Below are 18,324 nucleotides of genomic sequence, written 5' to 3' on the forward strand. Positions count from 1 at the left end.
GAAAAAAGATCAACATTATTGACTCTAAAGAAGAGAGAAAAAAGATACTAGAAAAAAATAGTCTCAGAGACCCACAGAACCATATCAAAAGGTCCAACATATACCTATTATACCTAATTGGAATCCCAGAAGAAGAAAAGAGAGGGGATAAGGCAAAATATATGTGGACAAATATTGTAGATCTTCATAAAGATTTGTATTACACTGACATACATTTGTCAATATTTAGTAAATATACACTTAAAATTCACAAATATACACAAAATTCAACAAACATTCACTTGGGGAGCTCATTGTGCATAAAATTGATGTCAGAAGAAAACTGTAAAGAGATCGTTGAAGTCCAGTAAATGATGTATATGTTTAAGTATTTAGAAGGAAATATTTATTGTCTTCAATTTACTCTGAAATTCATTCCCCCCAAAAGGAAGATTAATAATGGATAGAAGAATGCATAGGAGGATGGATATTTGATAAAGCAAGTGTAGTAAGTAATGTGCTACCACCGTCCTCATTTTATAGATGAGGAAATTGAGGCTCAGGGACTGCAGTGACTCACCCAAGGTCACACAAGCTAGTGGTGTGGCCAGGATCCAAGCCCATGCTCTGACCCTTGGGCCCCATGCCATGTCCCCCAGGCTTCCTGACCAAGGTGCATCCAGCTCTACGAGACCACGGTGGTGCGACACGGCCTCATACTCATCGGGGCCACAGGCTCTGGCAAGAGTACTGTAAGCAGAGCCAAGCTTGGCAGCCAGTATCCGGATAGTGGGCCTGCAGGGGGGTGCAGCTTCAATAGGGGTTGGCCTCCATTTGTGGCCCTTGGCATAGAATACCCCTCCCCCTCCCCGTGGCCCCCAGTCCACTCCAGCCTTTCTCTCTGAGAGCCTCACTCTCAGGCGGTCCATCTCCCAGTGTTACAGAGTCCTGGCAGCTGCCATGACATCACTGAAAGGGCAGCCATCCATCAGTGGTGGCATGTACGAGGCTGTCAAGTACTATGTGCTCAAGGCCAAGTCCATCATGATGGGCCAGCTGTACGGGGAGTTTGACCTTCTCACCCATGAGTGGTGAGTAACCCCCCAGCCTCGCCATTGATGCCCTGCTCCCAGACCTCTGGAGACTGTGGGCCGCAGTCACCCCTCCCTCCGTTAGCCCAGGGGAAGGCTGGGCTCTGCAGCCCAATGCCTGGTATTCTATTCTCCATTCTACTTCCTCGCTGAGTGACCCGCCTCACCCCCCAGGCCATGGTTCCCTCATCTGAAAAGTGGGGACAATAATGGCATCATGCTTACGGTAAGGCAAGAATGTCTTAACACGCTCAGTGCCTCTGCAGTATCTGGCCATTGTCCTGACCTGAGAGAAGCTGGTGGGCCCTCTCCCGGCCCCTGCTCCCAGGCCGGGGCATGCATTTTAGGGGAAGTGCACTGAGATGGGAGAAGGGCAGCTGGATGGAGACTGCTGAGACATTGGCCCCTCAGGGGCTTTTCTCTAAGACTATTCTGTTTCTCCAGACAAGAATCTCCAGTTCTCTGCTGGGGGTGTCTGCTTGGCTCCAGTGTTCTGGGAGCCCTGTAGGGGATGGTCAATGGAGAGGGACTGTCACCTTCCACAACGTGAACCTGTACTGCTTCCCCCATTTCTGGTGAAGATTCTCCCCCATACCCACTCCAGTCTCTTATGTAGGTAGGTGGGGAGCTGGGGGTCAGACCAGAAAAAAGTCCCCTGTTAAAGAAAAAGAATTATTCAACGATACTTTTTTTTTTTTTTTTTGAGATGTAGTTTCGCTCTTGTTGCCCAGGCTGGAGTGCAATGGCGCCATCTCAGGTCACTGCAACCTCTGCCTCCTGGTTCAAGCAATTCTCCTGCCTTAGCCTCCCGAGTAGCTGGGATTACAGGCATGTGCCACCATGCCCAGCTAATTTTGTATTTTTAGTAGAGATGAGATTTCACCATGTTGGTCAGGCTGGCCTCGAACTCCCTACCTCAGGTGATCTGCCCACCTCAGCCTCCCAAAGTGCTGGGATTACAGGCGTGAGCCACCGCACCCAGCCAGAAATTACAATATATTTTTTGACTTATCAAAATTTAATAGTTATGAATTCTTTTTACTATTGTTCTGGAAAATGCAAAGAAGGACCTTAATTTTATTATCCCTTCTCTTTTTTTTTTTTTTTTTTTTTTTTTGTGAGACAGAGTCTCACCATGTCACCTAGGCTGGATTGTGGTGGCTTGATCTTGGCTCACTGCAACCTCTGCCTCCTGGCTTCAAGTGATTCTCCTGCCTCAGCCACCCAAGTAGCTGGGACTACAGGCGCCCACCACCACGCCCAGCTAATTTTTGTATTTTTAGTAGAGACAGGCTTTCACTGTGTTGGCCAGGCTGGTGTTGAATTCCTGACTTCATGATCCACCTGCTTTGGCCTCCCAAAGTGCTGGGATTACAGGCCTGAGTCACTGTGCCCAGCCCTGTTATCCCTTCTCACATGTACTTGTACTTGTGTGTGAATTGGGTCTGTGCTATGTATTTAATATCCCCAAGGCATTGCTGTTTTTGTCCATTTGTGTATTGTCAAGATATCTGCCACTTTTGCTGCTCTCCATTCATCCCTGAATCCTTGAAAATATTTATTTATTATCATTTTGCTTTTTCTTCTTTCTCAATAAACATGCTTTAGAATTTCACTTAGGGTCTATCTGCTGATAAAAAAAAATTTCTGTCAGTTTTTACTCATCTGAACATGTTTTAATGTTATCTTTATTTTTAAAAGATACTTTGGTTGTGTAGGGAATTTTTTGACTAGCGGTTAATGTCTTACATCACAGTGAAGCTCTACTAATTTCTACTTGTTTCTTGGTTTTCTGCAGCTTCATTACCAGGAGTTTGTCTTTCTGAAATTGTAGGTTATTATATTTCATTAAGTTTAGAAAGTTCTCAGCAATTGGGTCTTTAAATATTTTTCCATCCCATTCTTATTTTCATCTCTTTTCTTCAGCATATATTAGATTTTATTATGAAATATCCTCAGTGACTCTTAAGCTCTTGTATCCATATATCTTTACGAATGTATGTATCAACATGCATATTTTTTCTGGTTAGTTTATGACATCAATTATAATTCACTGCTTCTCTACTTAGCTGTGTCTCATTTGCTGTTAAACTCATATATTGAGTGACCTTTTTCTTCCTCACATTTTTTAGTCTTAGAATTTTTGTGTGTTATTTACCCTAATCTGTCAATTTTATACTTTCCACTTTCTTGTTGAAGTTTCCAAGCTTGACGTCATGTCTTTGAATATAGTAATTCTAGTTGCTTTGACACATTTTTTTCTTTTTCCTTGGCATCTGTTTATTCCTTCTCACAGTGTCTTTTTTTCTTCATTGACCCTCATATCTTTGAGCAAATGTACAAAATATAGTGGTGAACAACTGGTTTTGTCTGTCTTTAGAGGCCCAACTAATGTTTTCTTTCTCAAATGATTGCTATTTGCTCATGTCAGAAGTATAAGGACAATCAAATTCTGAATCACTTTCATAAAAATTTGGAGTTGGAACCTTTTTGGGGCACTCAGGTGGAGAGCAGCCAGCCTGCTGTGGTGATTGGGTGAATTCTGGTACCTTCTCACTGCTTTAATGCACCAGCAGCCTTTAATATCCATGAGCAAACTGGGGGTCTCTGCAAGACTAACAGATGTTTAACACAACCTGGGTAGATACCCCATCTGAAGTAAGAAATGGCTCCAGGGCAAAGCAGCTCTTATTTCTCTAGATGCTGTTTCTCTCCAAATCTTAGCCTGACAATTCTTAGCTGTGCATTAACTCAGTTACTGTTAAAAAAAAATTAAATTATTGCCTCCGATTTATTTTTATTTATTTATTTTTTTTTATTTTTATTTTTTTGTGATGGAGTCTTGCTGTGTCACCCAGGCTGGAGTGCAGTGGCACAATCTCGGCTGACTGCAACCTCCACCTCTGAGAATCAAGGGATTCTCCTGCCTCAGCTTCCCGAGTAGCTGTGACTACAGGCGCACGCCACTACTAATTTTGTAATTTTAGTAGACATGGGGTTTTGCCATGTTAGCCAGGCTGGTCTCGACCTCCTGACCTCAAGTGATCCACCCGCCTCTGCCTCCCAAAGTGCTGGGATTATAGGCGTGAGCCACCATGCCTGGACCTGATTTGTTTTAAAATGTTACTTTACATACAAAACCTAATTTAAATTATTCTAGGATACCTACTCTGTCTTTATCAGAAGCATATGATGAATAAATATTCATCATAAAAAATGGTATTTGAAATTTTCTCACTTGTGTTGTTGTTGACCTCACAAAGTTATCTTATAAAAATGTTCTTGATTATGTCTGATAATATTGTTTACCTTGACAAATAATTTTTTGTTTCTTTGTGCCGCCGCCCCGCCGCCCCGCCGCCCCGCCGCCCCGCCGCCCCGCCGCCCCGCCGCCCCGCCGCCCCGCCGCCCCGCCGCCCCGCCGCCCCACTGCCTCAGAAATGAAAAGTGTTGGCTGCGGAAGGAAGACAGTGGGGCCCAGAAGACTGCAGGCAGAGGGGGAGGAGGGTAAGGAGAAGGTGGGAAAGAACCTTGGAAAGTCGGAGAGGCAGAAAGGAGGGTGGGAAAGAAGAAGGTGAGGACACGGCAGGGCGCGGTGGCTCACGCCTGTAATCCCAGCACTTTGGAAGGCTGAGGCGGGCGGATTCCAAGTTCAGGAGTTCGAGACCTGCCTGACCAACATGCTGAAACCCAGTCTCTACCACAAATACAAAAATTAGCCGGGCGTGGTGGCGAGCGCCTGTAACCCCAGCTACTCCAGAGGCTGTGAGGCAGGAGAACTGCTTGAACCAGGGGGCAGAGGTTGCAGTGAGCTGAGAACTCACCACTGCACTCCATCCTGGACAACACAGGGAGACTCATCTCAGAAAAGAGAAAAACCACAGTGGGGAGAGGGCGAGGGGAAGAAGATAGTGGGGAAAAAGACCACCGAGAAAGGGAGAAGAGGTGGGGAGAGCTCTACTGTTTCACTGAACATTCCTCAGTTAAAGTTAAAATGTTCTCATAAATTCCGTATTTTCAACTTTTGCTCTTCCAGTTGATATATTCTTTTCTTCCTCCAGCTCCTTAATTTAATTTTATTCAACACCAAGTTAAAACTCCAATCACCTTTCTGTTTTTATTTTCCAATGTTTTTCTTTCTTCTAAGATCATTCTTAACGCTGGTAACACTTTACAATGTTGCAAAGCTCCGAATCCTATTTCCTGTCATCTCTTCATGCTTTCCCATTGAGGTATCAGGAGATTTTCATCCTATTATTTTGTTTACACTAGGAACATTTCAGCTTGGCTAGGCCTGTTTTCTACTTAATTTTTTTTCAACTTCAAGCTTGACAAACCCAAATGTGCTCCTTTACCAATTGTTTCTGTCTCAGGAATTGGTTTCTTGTTGCACTGCGATACACATGAAGCCAAATACCTTTCTCAGCTCATTATCCCCAGAATGTTTTTGTACATTATTGACAAAGAATAGACACCTAATAAATATTTCTAAATTTTTATTGTTCTTCTTTGCCACAAAACAGCAATTACTTTTTTTTTTTAGCATGATGTACTTGCCCTTCTATCATCTTGCCCTGAACTATTTATCAAATCTTATTTCTTCCCACTCCCCCATTTGTTTCCCACGCTGTGACCGTTGAGAACTACTTAGAGCTCTGTCAACTCTCCATGCTATTTTATAATAATCAACATTAATGAAAAGAAAAGGGGCTTTATAGCAGAGGCAGAACTCATTATTTTCTTAAAAAATACATGCATATCTCCCATGTTGAATAGTGTCCCACAGAAAGTCATGTCCAGCTGGAACCCAGGAATGTTAAACTATTTGGAAACAGGGTCTCTGCAGATACACTTGGTTAAGACAAGGTCACAGTGCATTAGGGTGGGCCGTAAAGCCAATGGCTGTGTCCTTACAGGAAGGTCGTGGGAACATCCAGAGACCTACAGGGAAGACGGCCATGGGACAAGGGAGGCAGAGTCTGGAGTTAGCTGCCTACAGTCACGGAATGCCAAGGACAGCTGGAAACCACCAGAAGCTAAGAAGGAGATTTTACCTGAAAGCCTCCCAAAGGAATCAATCATACTCACACCTCCTTTTTGAATTTCTGGCCTCGTGAATGGTGAAAAAATGAATTTCTATCATCTTAAGCCCTGTGGTTTGTGGTCATTTATTCTGTTCCTAGCCTTAGGAAACTAACACAGCATGCTAAGGGAAAAGAAGAAAATTCTGCATAAAATGTCATTTTACTTTTTAAAACAACTACTGTTGACAGTAAATGACTATTCTTCTAAGATTCATATGCAGAACATATATGCAGCCCAGAACATTTTTTCAGACCCATGGCATAAGTGATTATGATTGATAAAATCCAAATATTAACCTGCCAAAAGAGTTATTTTTTCCTTTGCAGTCATTTAAATGTAATAAGCAGAGGTCATGAGCCCTATAAAAATTAATCTATTCATTTGTTGTCACTTGATACTTATGATCCATTGACATATTTAGGTTTTTAATTATTTGCACAGATTATGGTTTGTCTTGCACTGTAATTTTATTGCACAACAAATTATTTATATATCTAAGTTGTTTCTTAAATGTCAATGACTTTGCACTTGAAAATACTCAGTAGACTTCTGTTGATGTTCTCGTAACAGCTTCTTCTAGTTAATAAAACTAGTTAATAAAAACCTAATTCCATTTTCCTTTTATGTATAGATTATAAGTCAAATCGGCATTTAAAAAGTAAAATCTGTTCCACAATTTCTATTGCTATGGTATGTAGTATAACATAAAATTTGTCTTGTTTTTTCCCTCACTCAATAACAACTTAATTTTTTTTTTTTTTTGTGATGAAGTCTCACTCTATCGCCCAGGTTGGGGTGCAGTGGCGCAATCTTGGCTCACTGCAAGGTCCACCTCCCGGGTTCACACCATTCTCCTGCCTCAGGGTTCCGAGTAGCTGCGACTACAGGCACCCGCCAGGACGCCTGGCTAATTTTTTAGTAGAGATGGGGTTTCACCGTGTTAGCCAGGATGGTCTCAATCTCCTGACCTCATGATTCACCGGCCTCGGCCTCCCAAAGTGCAGGGATTACAGGCGTGAGCCACCGCGCCCGGCCAGAATTGTGTTCTTATAATCACCTATCTCCATTTATTGTTGAGAATGAAGAAAATTGGAGCATACAATTCAATGCAATGATTTTTTTTTTTTTTTTTTTTTTTGAGACAGTGTTTCACTCTTGCTGCCCAGGCTGGAGTGCAGTGTCACGATCTGGGCTCACTGCAACCTCCGCTTCCTGGGTTCAAACAATTCTCCTGCCTCAGCCTCCTGAGTAGCTGAGATTAAAGGCTTGTGCCACCATACCCGGCTAATTTTTTGTTTAGTAGAGACGGATTTTCACCAGGCTATCCAGGCTAGTCTCGAACTCTTGACCTCAGATGATCCACCCACCTCAGCCTCCCAAAGTGCTGGCATTACAGGCATGAGCCACTGCACCCAGCCCAATGCAATGATTTAATAGTTATTATGGCGGTTTTAAAATGACCTGAGTGAAATATAGTGCTTATATCAATTCTGAATAGTGAATTGCTGGATTATACAGTAATTCTGCTTTTAAGTTTTGAGGAGCTGACATACTGTTTTGCATAGCATCTGCACCACTTTAAGTCTCTTCCAACAGTGTATACGGGTTTCAGTTTGTCCACCTTCTAGACAATATTTGTTATTTTCTTTTTAAAAATATGGTAGCCATGGTTATTATTTATTTTAATCACCAGATTATCTTCTTCAGTGTTTGAGTTTTACAAGAATATCAATTCTATTTTTCTATTATCCTTTTATAAATATTTCATATAAATATCTCATCAAATAATTAAGATAATTTATTGCTACTGTTTTTATTTCAATGCTTTATAGTAAAGGCCACTGAATATATAAATATGTAAAATATATGATATATTTTGCTTTGACTCCTTTGTGAATGGCTATAAATAAAAATTTTTCAATTACTTACTATGTGCCAATCACTCCACAATGTTCAGAGTAGGCTTTAAGGTTGCCATGTTAAACTTCTCTACTTGTGATTTCTATATCTAACCCAGCTGGCAGCAAGACAGTTTTGTGTCTTTGTTGAAATGGCTTTGGCTTTATGTAGACCATTCATTCAGTTTCCATATCATTTCCCTGAAATATTTGTGGTTCATTTTTTCAATTCAAATAAACATGCTTTTTTTTTTCAATACTGTGCTACATTCCTGATGTCATACAAACTATGCAAGGGGTCAAAACATAACTCTGGTCCTTTTCAGGAGAAACTCATAATATTTCATTAAAACTAACTTATGAAAACATGACCAAAATATGATAGACTATTCATTTGTCTTTTAATGAGGTAAATGCTTATTTGTCTTTCTCAAATGTTTCACCTTCTTCTATAATTTTATCATTTTACTTTTTTACCTTGTCTTTTGATTTCTAGATTATATTCATTTCTACAAGACCACATTTTAATTTGTATTTCATTTTCTATACATTTGGCATCCCTATCTGGCAAGCTTCCTGTGTTATTTAGTGGGATACAAGTAATTGCTTCTTTTTCATTTATATTTTACTGTCTGTGACATCTTTACAATTAGTTGATAATTTCTGTCATGCATCACAATAACTCATTGCTATAAATGTCCTATTTTTAAAATTGTTCTCAGCTTCTTTTCTCATTTTCCTTTTAATTCTTCATGTATTCTATTTTTTGATTCTTATTTTTTGGGCTTCAAAAATACCTTTTTATATCCTTCTGGATTACTTTAGTGTCATAATTATTCTTTAAATTTTATATAAGCTTTACATACATTTAGTATTTTATGGATAATGATATTGTATTTGAAGCTTGAGGATATAACTACAAAATATTATTTTTTATCCCAAGACATTTAATAAAAAGAAATAATGTAGTTGGAGCAGATTAGTAGATGAAATGAATGACAGACGAGGAATTGCTATAAGCACTATATTTCACTCAGGTCATTTTAAAACCACCATAATAACTACCAAATCATTGCATTGGGCCGGGCACAGTGGCTCATGCCTGTAATGCCAGCACTTTGGGAAGCTGAGGTGGGTGGATCATCTGAGGTCAAGAGCTTGAGACTAGCCTGGACAACCTGACAAAACCCCGTCTCTACTAAACAAAAAATTAGCCAGGCATGGTGGTGCATGCCTGTAATCTCAGCTACTCAGGAGGCTGAGGCAGAATTGCTTGAACCCGGGAGGCAGAGGTTGCAGTGAGCCGGGATCGTGACACTGCACTCCAGCCTGGGCAGCAAGAGCAAAACTCTGTCTCAAAAAAAATAAAAAATAAAAAATATATCATTGCATTGAATTGTATGCTCCAAAATTTTCTTCATTCTCAACAATAAATGGAGATAGGTGATTATAAGAACACAATTCAATACTGCTTGAAAACATTCCAGTAATTTCACTGGAAAAATGTTTATAACATAGAATATGAGCTTAATGGTAAGAAACTTGTTTGCTTTGTTCAATACTGAATACTCAGTTCCAATCACTGGGCCTGGTATGTGAAAAGAGCTTCTTGGTTTAAAAAATTTACTTAAATTGTCAATGAGTGAGGGAAAAATAAGACACATTTTATGTTATACTACCTACAATAGCAATAGAAATTGTGGAACAGATTTTAATTTTTAAATGCCAATTTTACTTATAATCTATACATAAAAGGAAAATGGGATTAGGTTTTTATTAACTAGAAGAAGCTGTTATGAGAAGGTCGACAGAAGTCTTCTGAGTATTTTCAAGTGCAAAGTTACTTACGTTTAAGAAACAACTTAGATATATGATAAATAAAAAATTTGTTGTGCAATAAAATTACAGTGCAAGACGAACCATAATCTGTACAAAGAACTAAAAACCTAAATATGTCAATGGATCATAAGTATCAAGTGACAACAAATGAATAGATTAATTTTATAGGGCTCATGACCTCTGCTTATTACATTTAAATGACTGCAAAAGAAAAAATAACTTTTGGCAGGTTAATATTTGGATTTTATTGATCATATCACTTATGCCATGGGTCTGAAAAAATGTTCTGGGCTGCATATATGTTCTGCATATGAATCTTAGAAGAATAGTCATTTACTGTCAACAGTAGTTGTTTTAAAAAGTAAAATGACATTTTATGCAGAATTTTCTTCTTTTCCCTTAGCATGCTGTGTTAGTTTCCTAAGGCTAGGAACAGAATAAATGACCACAAACCACAGGGCTTAAGATGATAGAAATTCATTTTTTCACCATTCAAGAGGCCAGAAATTCAAAAAGGAGGTGTGAGTATGATTGATTCCTTTGGGAGGCTTTCAGGTAAAATCTCCTTCTTAGCTTCTGGTGGTTTCCAGCTGTCCTTGGCATTCCGTGACTGTAGGCAGCTAACTCCAGACTCTGCCTCCCTTGTCCCATGGCCGTCTTCCCTGTAGGTCTCTGGATGTTCCCACGACCTTCCTGTAAGGACACAGCCATTGGCTTTACGGCCCACCCTAATGCACTGTGACCTTGTCTTAACCAAGTGTATCTGCAGAGACCCTGTTTCCAAATAGTTTAACATTCCTGGGTTCCAGCTGGACATGACTTTCTGTGGGACACTATTCAACATGGGAGATAAGCATGTATTTTTAAGAAAATAATGAGTTCTGCCTCTGCTATAAAGCCCCTTTTCTTTTCATTAGTGTTGATTATTATAAAATAGCATGGAGAGTTGACAGAGCTCTAAGTAGTTCTGTACGGCCACAGCGTGGGAGACAAATGGGAGAGTGGGAAGAAATAAGATTTGATAAATAGTTCAGGACAAGATGATAGAAGGGCATGTACATCATGCTAAAAAAAAAAAAAAGGTGATTGCTGTTTTGTGGCAAAGAAGAACAATAAAAATTTAGAAATATTTATTAGGTGTCTATTGTGTGTCAATAATGTGCAAATACATTCTGGGGATAATGAGGTGAGAAAGGTATGTGGCTTCATGTGTATCACAGTGCAACAAGAAACCAATTCCTGAGACAGAAACAATTGGTAAAGGAGCACATTTGGTCACGCCTGTAATCCCAGCACTTTGGGAGGCCGAGGCAGGCGGATCACGAGGTCAGGAGATCGAGACCAGCCTGGCTAACATGGTGAAACCTCGTCTCTACTAAAAAAATACAAAAAATTAGCCGGGCGTGGTGGCGGGCGCCTGTAGTCCCAGCTACTGGGGGTGCTGAGGCAGGAGAATGGCGTGAACCTGGGGGGCGGAGCTTGCAGTGAGCGGAGATCTTGCCACTGAATTCCAGCCTGGGCAACAGAGAGAGACTCCGTCTCAAAAAAAAAAAAAAAAAAAAAAAAAAACAGGAGCATTTGGGTTTCTCAAGCTTGAAGCTGAAAAAAATTAGGTAGAAAACAGGTCTAGCCAAGCTGAAATGTTCCTAGTGTAAACAAAGTAATTAGGAGGAAAATCTCCTGATACCTTAATGGGAAAGCATGAAGAGTTGACAGGAAATAGGATTCAGAGCTTTGCAACATTGTAAAGTGCTACCAGCGTTAAGAATGTTCTTAGAAGAAAGAAAAACATTGGAAAAATAAAAAGAGAAAGGTGGTTGGAGAGTATAAAAAGGAGATGGAGGAAGAGAAGAATATACCAACTGGAAGAGCAAAAGTTGAAAACACAAACTTATGAGAACATTTTAACTTTAACTGAGGAATGTTCAGTGAAACAATAGAGCTCTCCCCACCTCTTCTCCCTTTCTCGGTGGTCTTTTTCCCCTACTATCTTCTTCCCCTCGCCCTCTCCCCACTGTAGTTTTTTCTTTTTTGAGATGGAGTCTCCCTGTGTCATCCAGGCTGGAGTGCAATGGTGAGTTCTCAGCTCACTGCAACCTCCGCCTCCGGGGTTCAAGAGATTCTCCGGCCTCAGGCGCTGGAGTAGCTGGGAATACAGGAGCTGGCCATCACGCCCAGCTAATTTTTGTATTTTTAGTAGAGACTGGGTTTCAGCATGTTGGTCAGGCAGGTCTCGAACTCCTCACCTTGTGATCCGCCCGCATCAGCCTCCCAAAGTGCTGGGATTACAGGCGTGAGCCACCGCTCCCGGCCTTGTCCTCATCGTTTTCTTTTCCACCCTCCTTTCTCCCTCTCCTCACCGTTTTCCTCCACTGTCTTCTCTACCACACTGTCTCTTCCCTGCACTTTCTCCCCGTCTTCTTCCCCACCTTCTTTCTCCCCATCCTACTTTCCAAGGTCTTTCCCACCCTCTCCGTCCCCTCCTCCCCCTCTCCCCGCAGTCTTCTGGGCCGCACTGTCTTCCGCCGGCAGCCAACACCGTTGAGCTCTGAGGTAGCGGCGAGGGCGGGGGCGGCGGCAGCCGTGATGGCACAGGCAGCGACTCTCCTGCGTCTCCCGTTGGCTGCTGGGGCGGAGCTCAGGGGCCCAGCTTATGGGGCTGCCTGGGCGCATAGACGCACCGGGGGCAGGGACACAGGCGCGGGCACGCGTGGGGAGCTTCTAGGTGAAAGGCAGTGGGAGAGCGCGAGAAGGGGGTGGGCAAGAAGACGATCGGGGGCGAAGACGGTGGGGAGTGGAAGAGGGGAGAAGGGAGAGGGGGAGAGAAAAGCGCGGCAGGAAGTCGCTGCTGCGAGAAGGTGGGGAGATGGAAACGGGAAGAGAATGGTGGGGGAGGGGAAGAAGACGGCGGAAATAAGAGGCTGGGAAAAAAGACGATGGGGAGAGGGAGAGAAGAAAGTGGGAAGAAGATTGCGACTGACAGACGCTCCTGCCAGACGGTGGGAGGACATGGGAAGAAAACGGTGTGAGGGGAAGAAAACGGTTGTGGGCAAGCCGCGGGGAGAAGACGGCGTGGGGAGAGAACGGTGGGGAGAGGAAGAGAGAAGATTTGGTGCGGGGAGAAAAAAGCGTGGCAGGAAGACGCTGCTGCGAGAAGAAGGTGGGGATATGGAGGCGGGTAGAAGACGGAGAATAAGAGGCTGGGAAAGAAGACGATGGGGAGAGGAGAAGAGGGTGGGAAGAAGACTGCGGCAGACATGGGAAGGAAACGGTGCGGGGTGAGGAAGAAAACGGTTGGGGGTAATAGGCCGGGAGAAGACGGTGAGGAGGGGGAGGGGAGAAGAGGGAGCGGCGGGAAGACGCTGCTGCGGGAATAGGCGGGAAGGTGGAGACTGGAAGCGAGCGGGTGGATAGAAGGAGATGGGAGGAAAAGCTGCCGCCACAAGAAGCCGTGCTGCGAGGAATGGGAGAGACTGAGGGGAAGAAAACGGTGGGGAAGGGGAAAAAAACTGCGGGAGAGAAGAAGGTGCGGGAAGAAAACAGTAGGGAGAGGGCAGAAGAGGATGCGGGAAGACCGCAGTGGGGAAGAAGGAGTGGAGAAGAGAAGAGGGGAGAAGAAGGTGGGAAGATGTTCGGAAAGGAGAGGGGTGGGAAAGGAGAAGGGTCGGGAAGGAGAGGAGAGGGAAAGGGCAGAAGGTGGGGAAGAAGACTGTGGAAAAGGGGTGAAGAAGAAAAGGGTGGGGAGGGAGTAGGGAAGAGGACGGGTTTGGGGGAAGAAGAAGGGAGGGGAAAGCGGCGAAGACGACCTTGGGGAAATAGGTGGAGAGGGGAAAAAGATTGGTGGGAGAGAAGAGGATGAGGCAGGGAACGAGGTGGGGAGGGGAAGAAAAAGGCAGAAAGACGGGCTGAGAAGACAGTGCTGGGAGAAGAAGGGGGAGCGGAGGGAGGGAGAAGGGAAGCTGGGAAAGACGTTGGGAGAAGGTGGTGGGGGAGAAGAAGGCAGTGTGGGAGAAGAGTTGAGGGAAAAAGAAACAATAATGATACTAACGCTTAAACGTCGTCGTCTTGAAGCAAAAGAAGCAAGTGCTGCTTTAGAGTCCCGGCCTAACTTTGTTCAATAAATTCCCACGTCCAAATATCTTGTGATTGCAGTGTGTGTCATTTTTAGTACTTAGATCCAGAGCAGTCTCTGATTGTTAGTGACAGTGCTGTTAAATTGCATGCTGTTCACCAGCTATAAACGAAAACATCACATTTCCTTGAAGTGCACTTTAACGTGTAATTCAAAGACTTTTCCAAGAGGCTTATTGGGGAAAAAATAGAGGTGTGTACCTTTGGCATTGAACATGGAGTCTCTGATTTTAGATTGCATTTGTTTCCCCAAATCTTTAAGATTGTGGCAGAAACATGATTGGGAATACGGCATTCATTTTGTAGGGCAGTGCATGTTATTTTAACAAAGATAGGGTAAACTGATATGCCTATAAGAAAATGTAATTCAATTTAATTCACTCATACAAATTTAGGTTTCCTTAATATTAAAAAAAGCCCAAAAACGGTGAAATTGCCTTAGTCTTTTAACATAACTTCATGCTTAGAGTCAAGAGAATTTGTAAATGCAATTCTGTAATGCTGGTGCTGCATTAGGCCTATATAAGATACATGTTAAACCTAAATGTTGCTTTTTTATTTGGCATTATGGAACTTCATAGAAGTTTGTGTGTATTAATACAGGTGAACTTGACATAAATTATTGGTGAATGATAACTTATTGCTTGTAAAATAAGCAGTTAAATGTAAGGATGTAAATACATTTTATATTACCCTATAGTTTATTTTAAATATTTTCTTCTTTTGTATTCTAGTTTAAAATCCTGGAATACTTACTGATATCTTATTTCCCCATGAAAAGGCTTCTGCTAACTATACTGTATTTCCAAGCAAATGTCTGTACCAGAACATCAAGTGTAGAAATTAAGCAAAATCTGTATTTTAGGACAGGTGCAGTGGCTCGCACCTGTAATCCTAGCACTTTGGGAGGCCAAGGCAGGTGGATGGCTTGAACTCAGGAGTCCCAGACCAGCCTGGGCAACATGGTGAAACCCTGCCTGTACAAAAATAAACAAAAAAATTAGCCGGGCATGGTGGTGCACATCTTGTATTTTATTCAGTCAAATTGAAGGCTTCATTTACACTTGGAAAACAAAATGATTTAACGTATTCATATAGAAAATAATTAACCTCATGCCCAAAACGGGTTCACTTACAGCACATGTTCATTCATTGTGTCAGACAGTGGGTTAAATGTGTCTGAGCACCGCCTGTGAGTCAGGAACACAAGTCAGTATCTGCACTGAATATTACCCAGGCTTTATATAGAGTAGCATAGATAACTTCATGGACATCATCTCTAATTTGTTGTGGAACCCTTAACATGACCTCCTCGTATATAATTATCAGTGCTGTTCTGAAATAGATGTTATCATCTGGATATTTACTAGACTTACAATGACTTACTGTAGATATGTCATCCATATCTAATGTGTACTATACTAACTAATAAAGTTAATTATTAAGTCTCACATGGTGGTTTTGGCTTTAAAGCAGCTCTTGGAAATCAGGCGGTTTGTGTTTTGTTCATCTTATTATACTATGAAGTAAAGTCGATAAAGATTCTGGAAGCACAGCTTTGAAAAGGTCCATTGTTAGGTCCCTCCATGCAAGCTTTGGGTATTTGACACACCATCAGGCATAGGTGACCTTTGCAACATTAAAACAGGAAGTTGCAATTTGGGTCATCCTCAGTCACTGACAGTCTATGTGCAAATTTAACAGCATGTCCACCCTATATACACATAGGACAGTGTTCGGATTGGCTTTTTAAAACAAATTATATCCTTTTGCCAGAAAAAAGATATGCATGGTAATAACTGCAAGTTACCATGCTTTCTTAAGAAAGAGTATCTGGAAAATATATATGAAAACAAACTACATTTGCCTTCTTAAAAACATTCTATGTTATTGTGGAAGCAAAGTCACAGAAAAAAATGGTTAGAAAAAATCTGAATCAGCATGAAATAAAATATTCTGAGGGTTATTGAACATTGTTCATTTTCATGCAAATAGGACAAGTTCTTTTAGCAGAGGTATTTCTGTAATTGTGATACATTAGCAAAAATTAGCTGTGTTCTGCAGTGCTCGAACTTGCTCTGTGTATGAAATGGCGTACCATTAATACAAGGAAATTTGTTGTGAAACACATACTGTAGAATTAAGTTCAAAATCTATCTGTGCTTAAATCACTTAATTTTGTTAAATAAAACTTGGTTTCCAACATTGGGGTTTTTTTTCTCCAGAAAAGCACAATCTGCTAAATTCTTAACCAAGTGGAAGAGAGAAAATATTCAAGAAAAATAAAGCAATTGTGCATGTCACACTATAGTTGAAAGTGTTCTGATACTGAAGCTATGTCCAGTATTTTAAGCTGCTTTTATGCAGAGTGATTACTTCTACATTAATCTCAGAAGATTCTAGATGGAAATTCAAAGGGGCCCAGCCAATTAAATGTGACTGTCTGAGAGAATCCTAGTGATACTTACTGACTTTTCTGTTTTCTGATCATTGATCAGATGGTTACAGATGCATGAAAGATACATGATTTTTAAAAACAAAGATGTTATTTAAAATATCAGTGTTCAGTGCTTGCATTTGCAAGAACATAAATATTAGATGATACTGAGAACATTCCTTAATAATCAGCAAAGGTAAAATGTTGTTGTTCTGATTCTGAAAAAAATAAAGAGGGTTACCATGAAATTATTAACTTTTTTTATTTGAGACATAGTTTTGCTGTGTTGCCCAGGCTGGAGTGCAGTGGTGCGATCTCAGCTCACTGCAAGCTCCGCCTCCTGGATTCACGCCATTCTCCTCCCTCAGCCTCCCAAGTAGCTAGGACTACTGGCACCCGCCACCACGCCTGGCTAATTTTTTGTGTTTTTAGTAGAGTTGGGGTTTCACCATGGTCTCAATCTCCTGACCTCATGATCCGCCCACCTCGGCCTCCCAAAGTGCTGGGATTACAGGCGTGAGCTACCGCGCCTGGCTGAAATTATTAATATTTTACTTACATTTATTACCAAATCATTGAATTCTAAAGTAGAATTGCTGAAGTCACTGGAGTTTGATACTTCAGGATTGATGGTTTTGGTTGAATTCTCAAAAAAGTCAAACTATAACTATATGGTATAAACAAATATGTTCATTTGTTTAATAGAAATTAAATATATATACATACAGCATTCTTAGGTCAAATAGTCAATTGAATGATTAACAATACTACTTCCCAGTCAATTGCTTTGTCATTGTTAAGATAAATCTTCAAAGAGTTTGGATGTTTTTTAAAATAAGATTTGACTTGTAACTAACATAAGTATGAATTTGATAGTTAGATTTTGATTTGTCACAAATCTGAATGATTATAGAAAATTGTTTCAATATGTCAAATTAGTTCCATGGCACCTGTGGTTATGTAACTGTTGGTACCTGTGGGGAGGGGTCCTTTTTTTCTTAATTCTCAAGCTCATAAGCAATCATCAACAATACTCAATTCTGATTCCTTTTCTTGGGGCCACATAAAGTTTAATCCCTGTCTCTATTTCTAGAAGTATCTAGAAAACCTTCCTATCATGAGAGAGTCTTTTGCCAGACAATATAATAGTTTTTCAGGGGTGCAACTGCTTGCAAGGATAGATATTTTCAGTTTGGAGTTGTAAAATCATGTTCTATCATCTCAACTATTCCATATGCCAGCAGTGTTTTGGGATTGTGACATAACATCTTATTTTTCACTTTATTCACTTGGAAAAAATCAAATAATAACGATGCTGTTGACTTAGGAATCAGAGGTATTTGCTGTTTGATACAGAGTAGGAACACTGCAATTACTTCAAGAAAATGATGACATTCTTCTAGACTGAAAAATGCATGTGTCCTTGACCAAATAACAACTCTCTTTCTTGTACAGGTGGCCTGGAGACTCAGAAACTGCCTATTCAGAACATGGCACATCATAGAGATGAATTTTTAATAATTTTATGTGCCCATATTTTCTGATTGTTCTGTTTCACTGTGAACTCTCAGTACCAACAATTAATAACAGGTAATTTGGAGGCTGGTGTTTACAACTGATTGATCACACCAGTTACAGATTTCTTTGTTCCTTCTCCACCTCATTCTATGCTGTGACAACAAGTAAGACATTTATAAATATAAACATTTTATTTGCAGTGTAGCATACATTCAAATTAGGTGCTTGCATAGACATTTTGACAAATATTGCCATTTCTCCTTTAACACATAGGTCCTCAGTAAGCACTGCTTTCTAACACCAGTTTAAAATAGTTCTTAATTCTTTTCGTCTAATGTTACAATGT

General features: G+C 41.1%; 1 protein-coding gene across 2 annotated transcripts; it reads right to left on the reverse strand.

The window, feature by feature from the left end:
* Positions 1-10,353: 10,353 nt before the first annotated feature.
* LOC129051034 (uncharacterized) lies at positions 10,354-13,895 on the reverse strand. 2 transcript variants are annotated; one of them, XR_010138081.1, is made up of 3 exons: positions 12,139-12,396; positions 11,845-12,038; positions 10,354-10,585 (listed from the first exon to the last, which is right to left on the reverse strand). XR_010138081.1 is itself a non-coding variant. In XM_054535523.1 (2 exons), the coding sequence occupies exons 1-2, from the start codon at positions 13,149-13,151 to the stop codon at positions 10,513-10,515; spliced, it is 651 nt and encodes a 216-aa protein (XP_054391498.1). In that variant the 5' UTR covers positions 13,152-13,895; the 3' UTR covers positions 10,354-10,512. The 2 variants fall into 2 exon arrangements, 1 of the variants encoding a protein (XP_054391498.1); XM_054535523.1 differs by lacking the exons at positions 11,845-12,038; positions 12,139-12,396 and adding an exon at positions 12,574-13,895.
* Positions 13,896-18,324: the final 4,429 nt, after the last annotated feature.

This window comes from Pongo abelii, chromosome 19, assembly GCF_028885655.2.
Source record: "Pongo abelii isolate AG06213 chromosome 19, NHGRI_mPonAbe1-v2.0_pri, whole genome shotgun sequence".
Taxonomy (NCBI): domain Eukaryota; kingdom Metazoa; phylum Chordata; class Mammalia; order Primates; family Hominidae; genus Pongo; species Pongo abelii.

Bases quoted from the DNA above. Each gene is read 5' to 3' on its own strand.
- LOC129051034 (XM_054535523.1), bottom strand. From the start codon at position 13,151: ATGTCTGCCGCAGTCTTCTTCCCACCCTCTTCTCCTCTCCCCATCGTC. The intron at 10,586-12,573 runs GTGCGTCTATGC...GTGTCCTTACAG, and splicing joins CGCCTGTGTCCCTGCCCCCG to GAAGGTCGTGGGAACATCCA.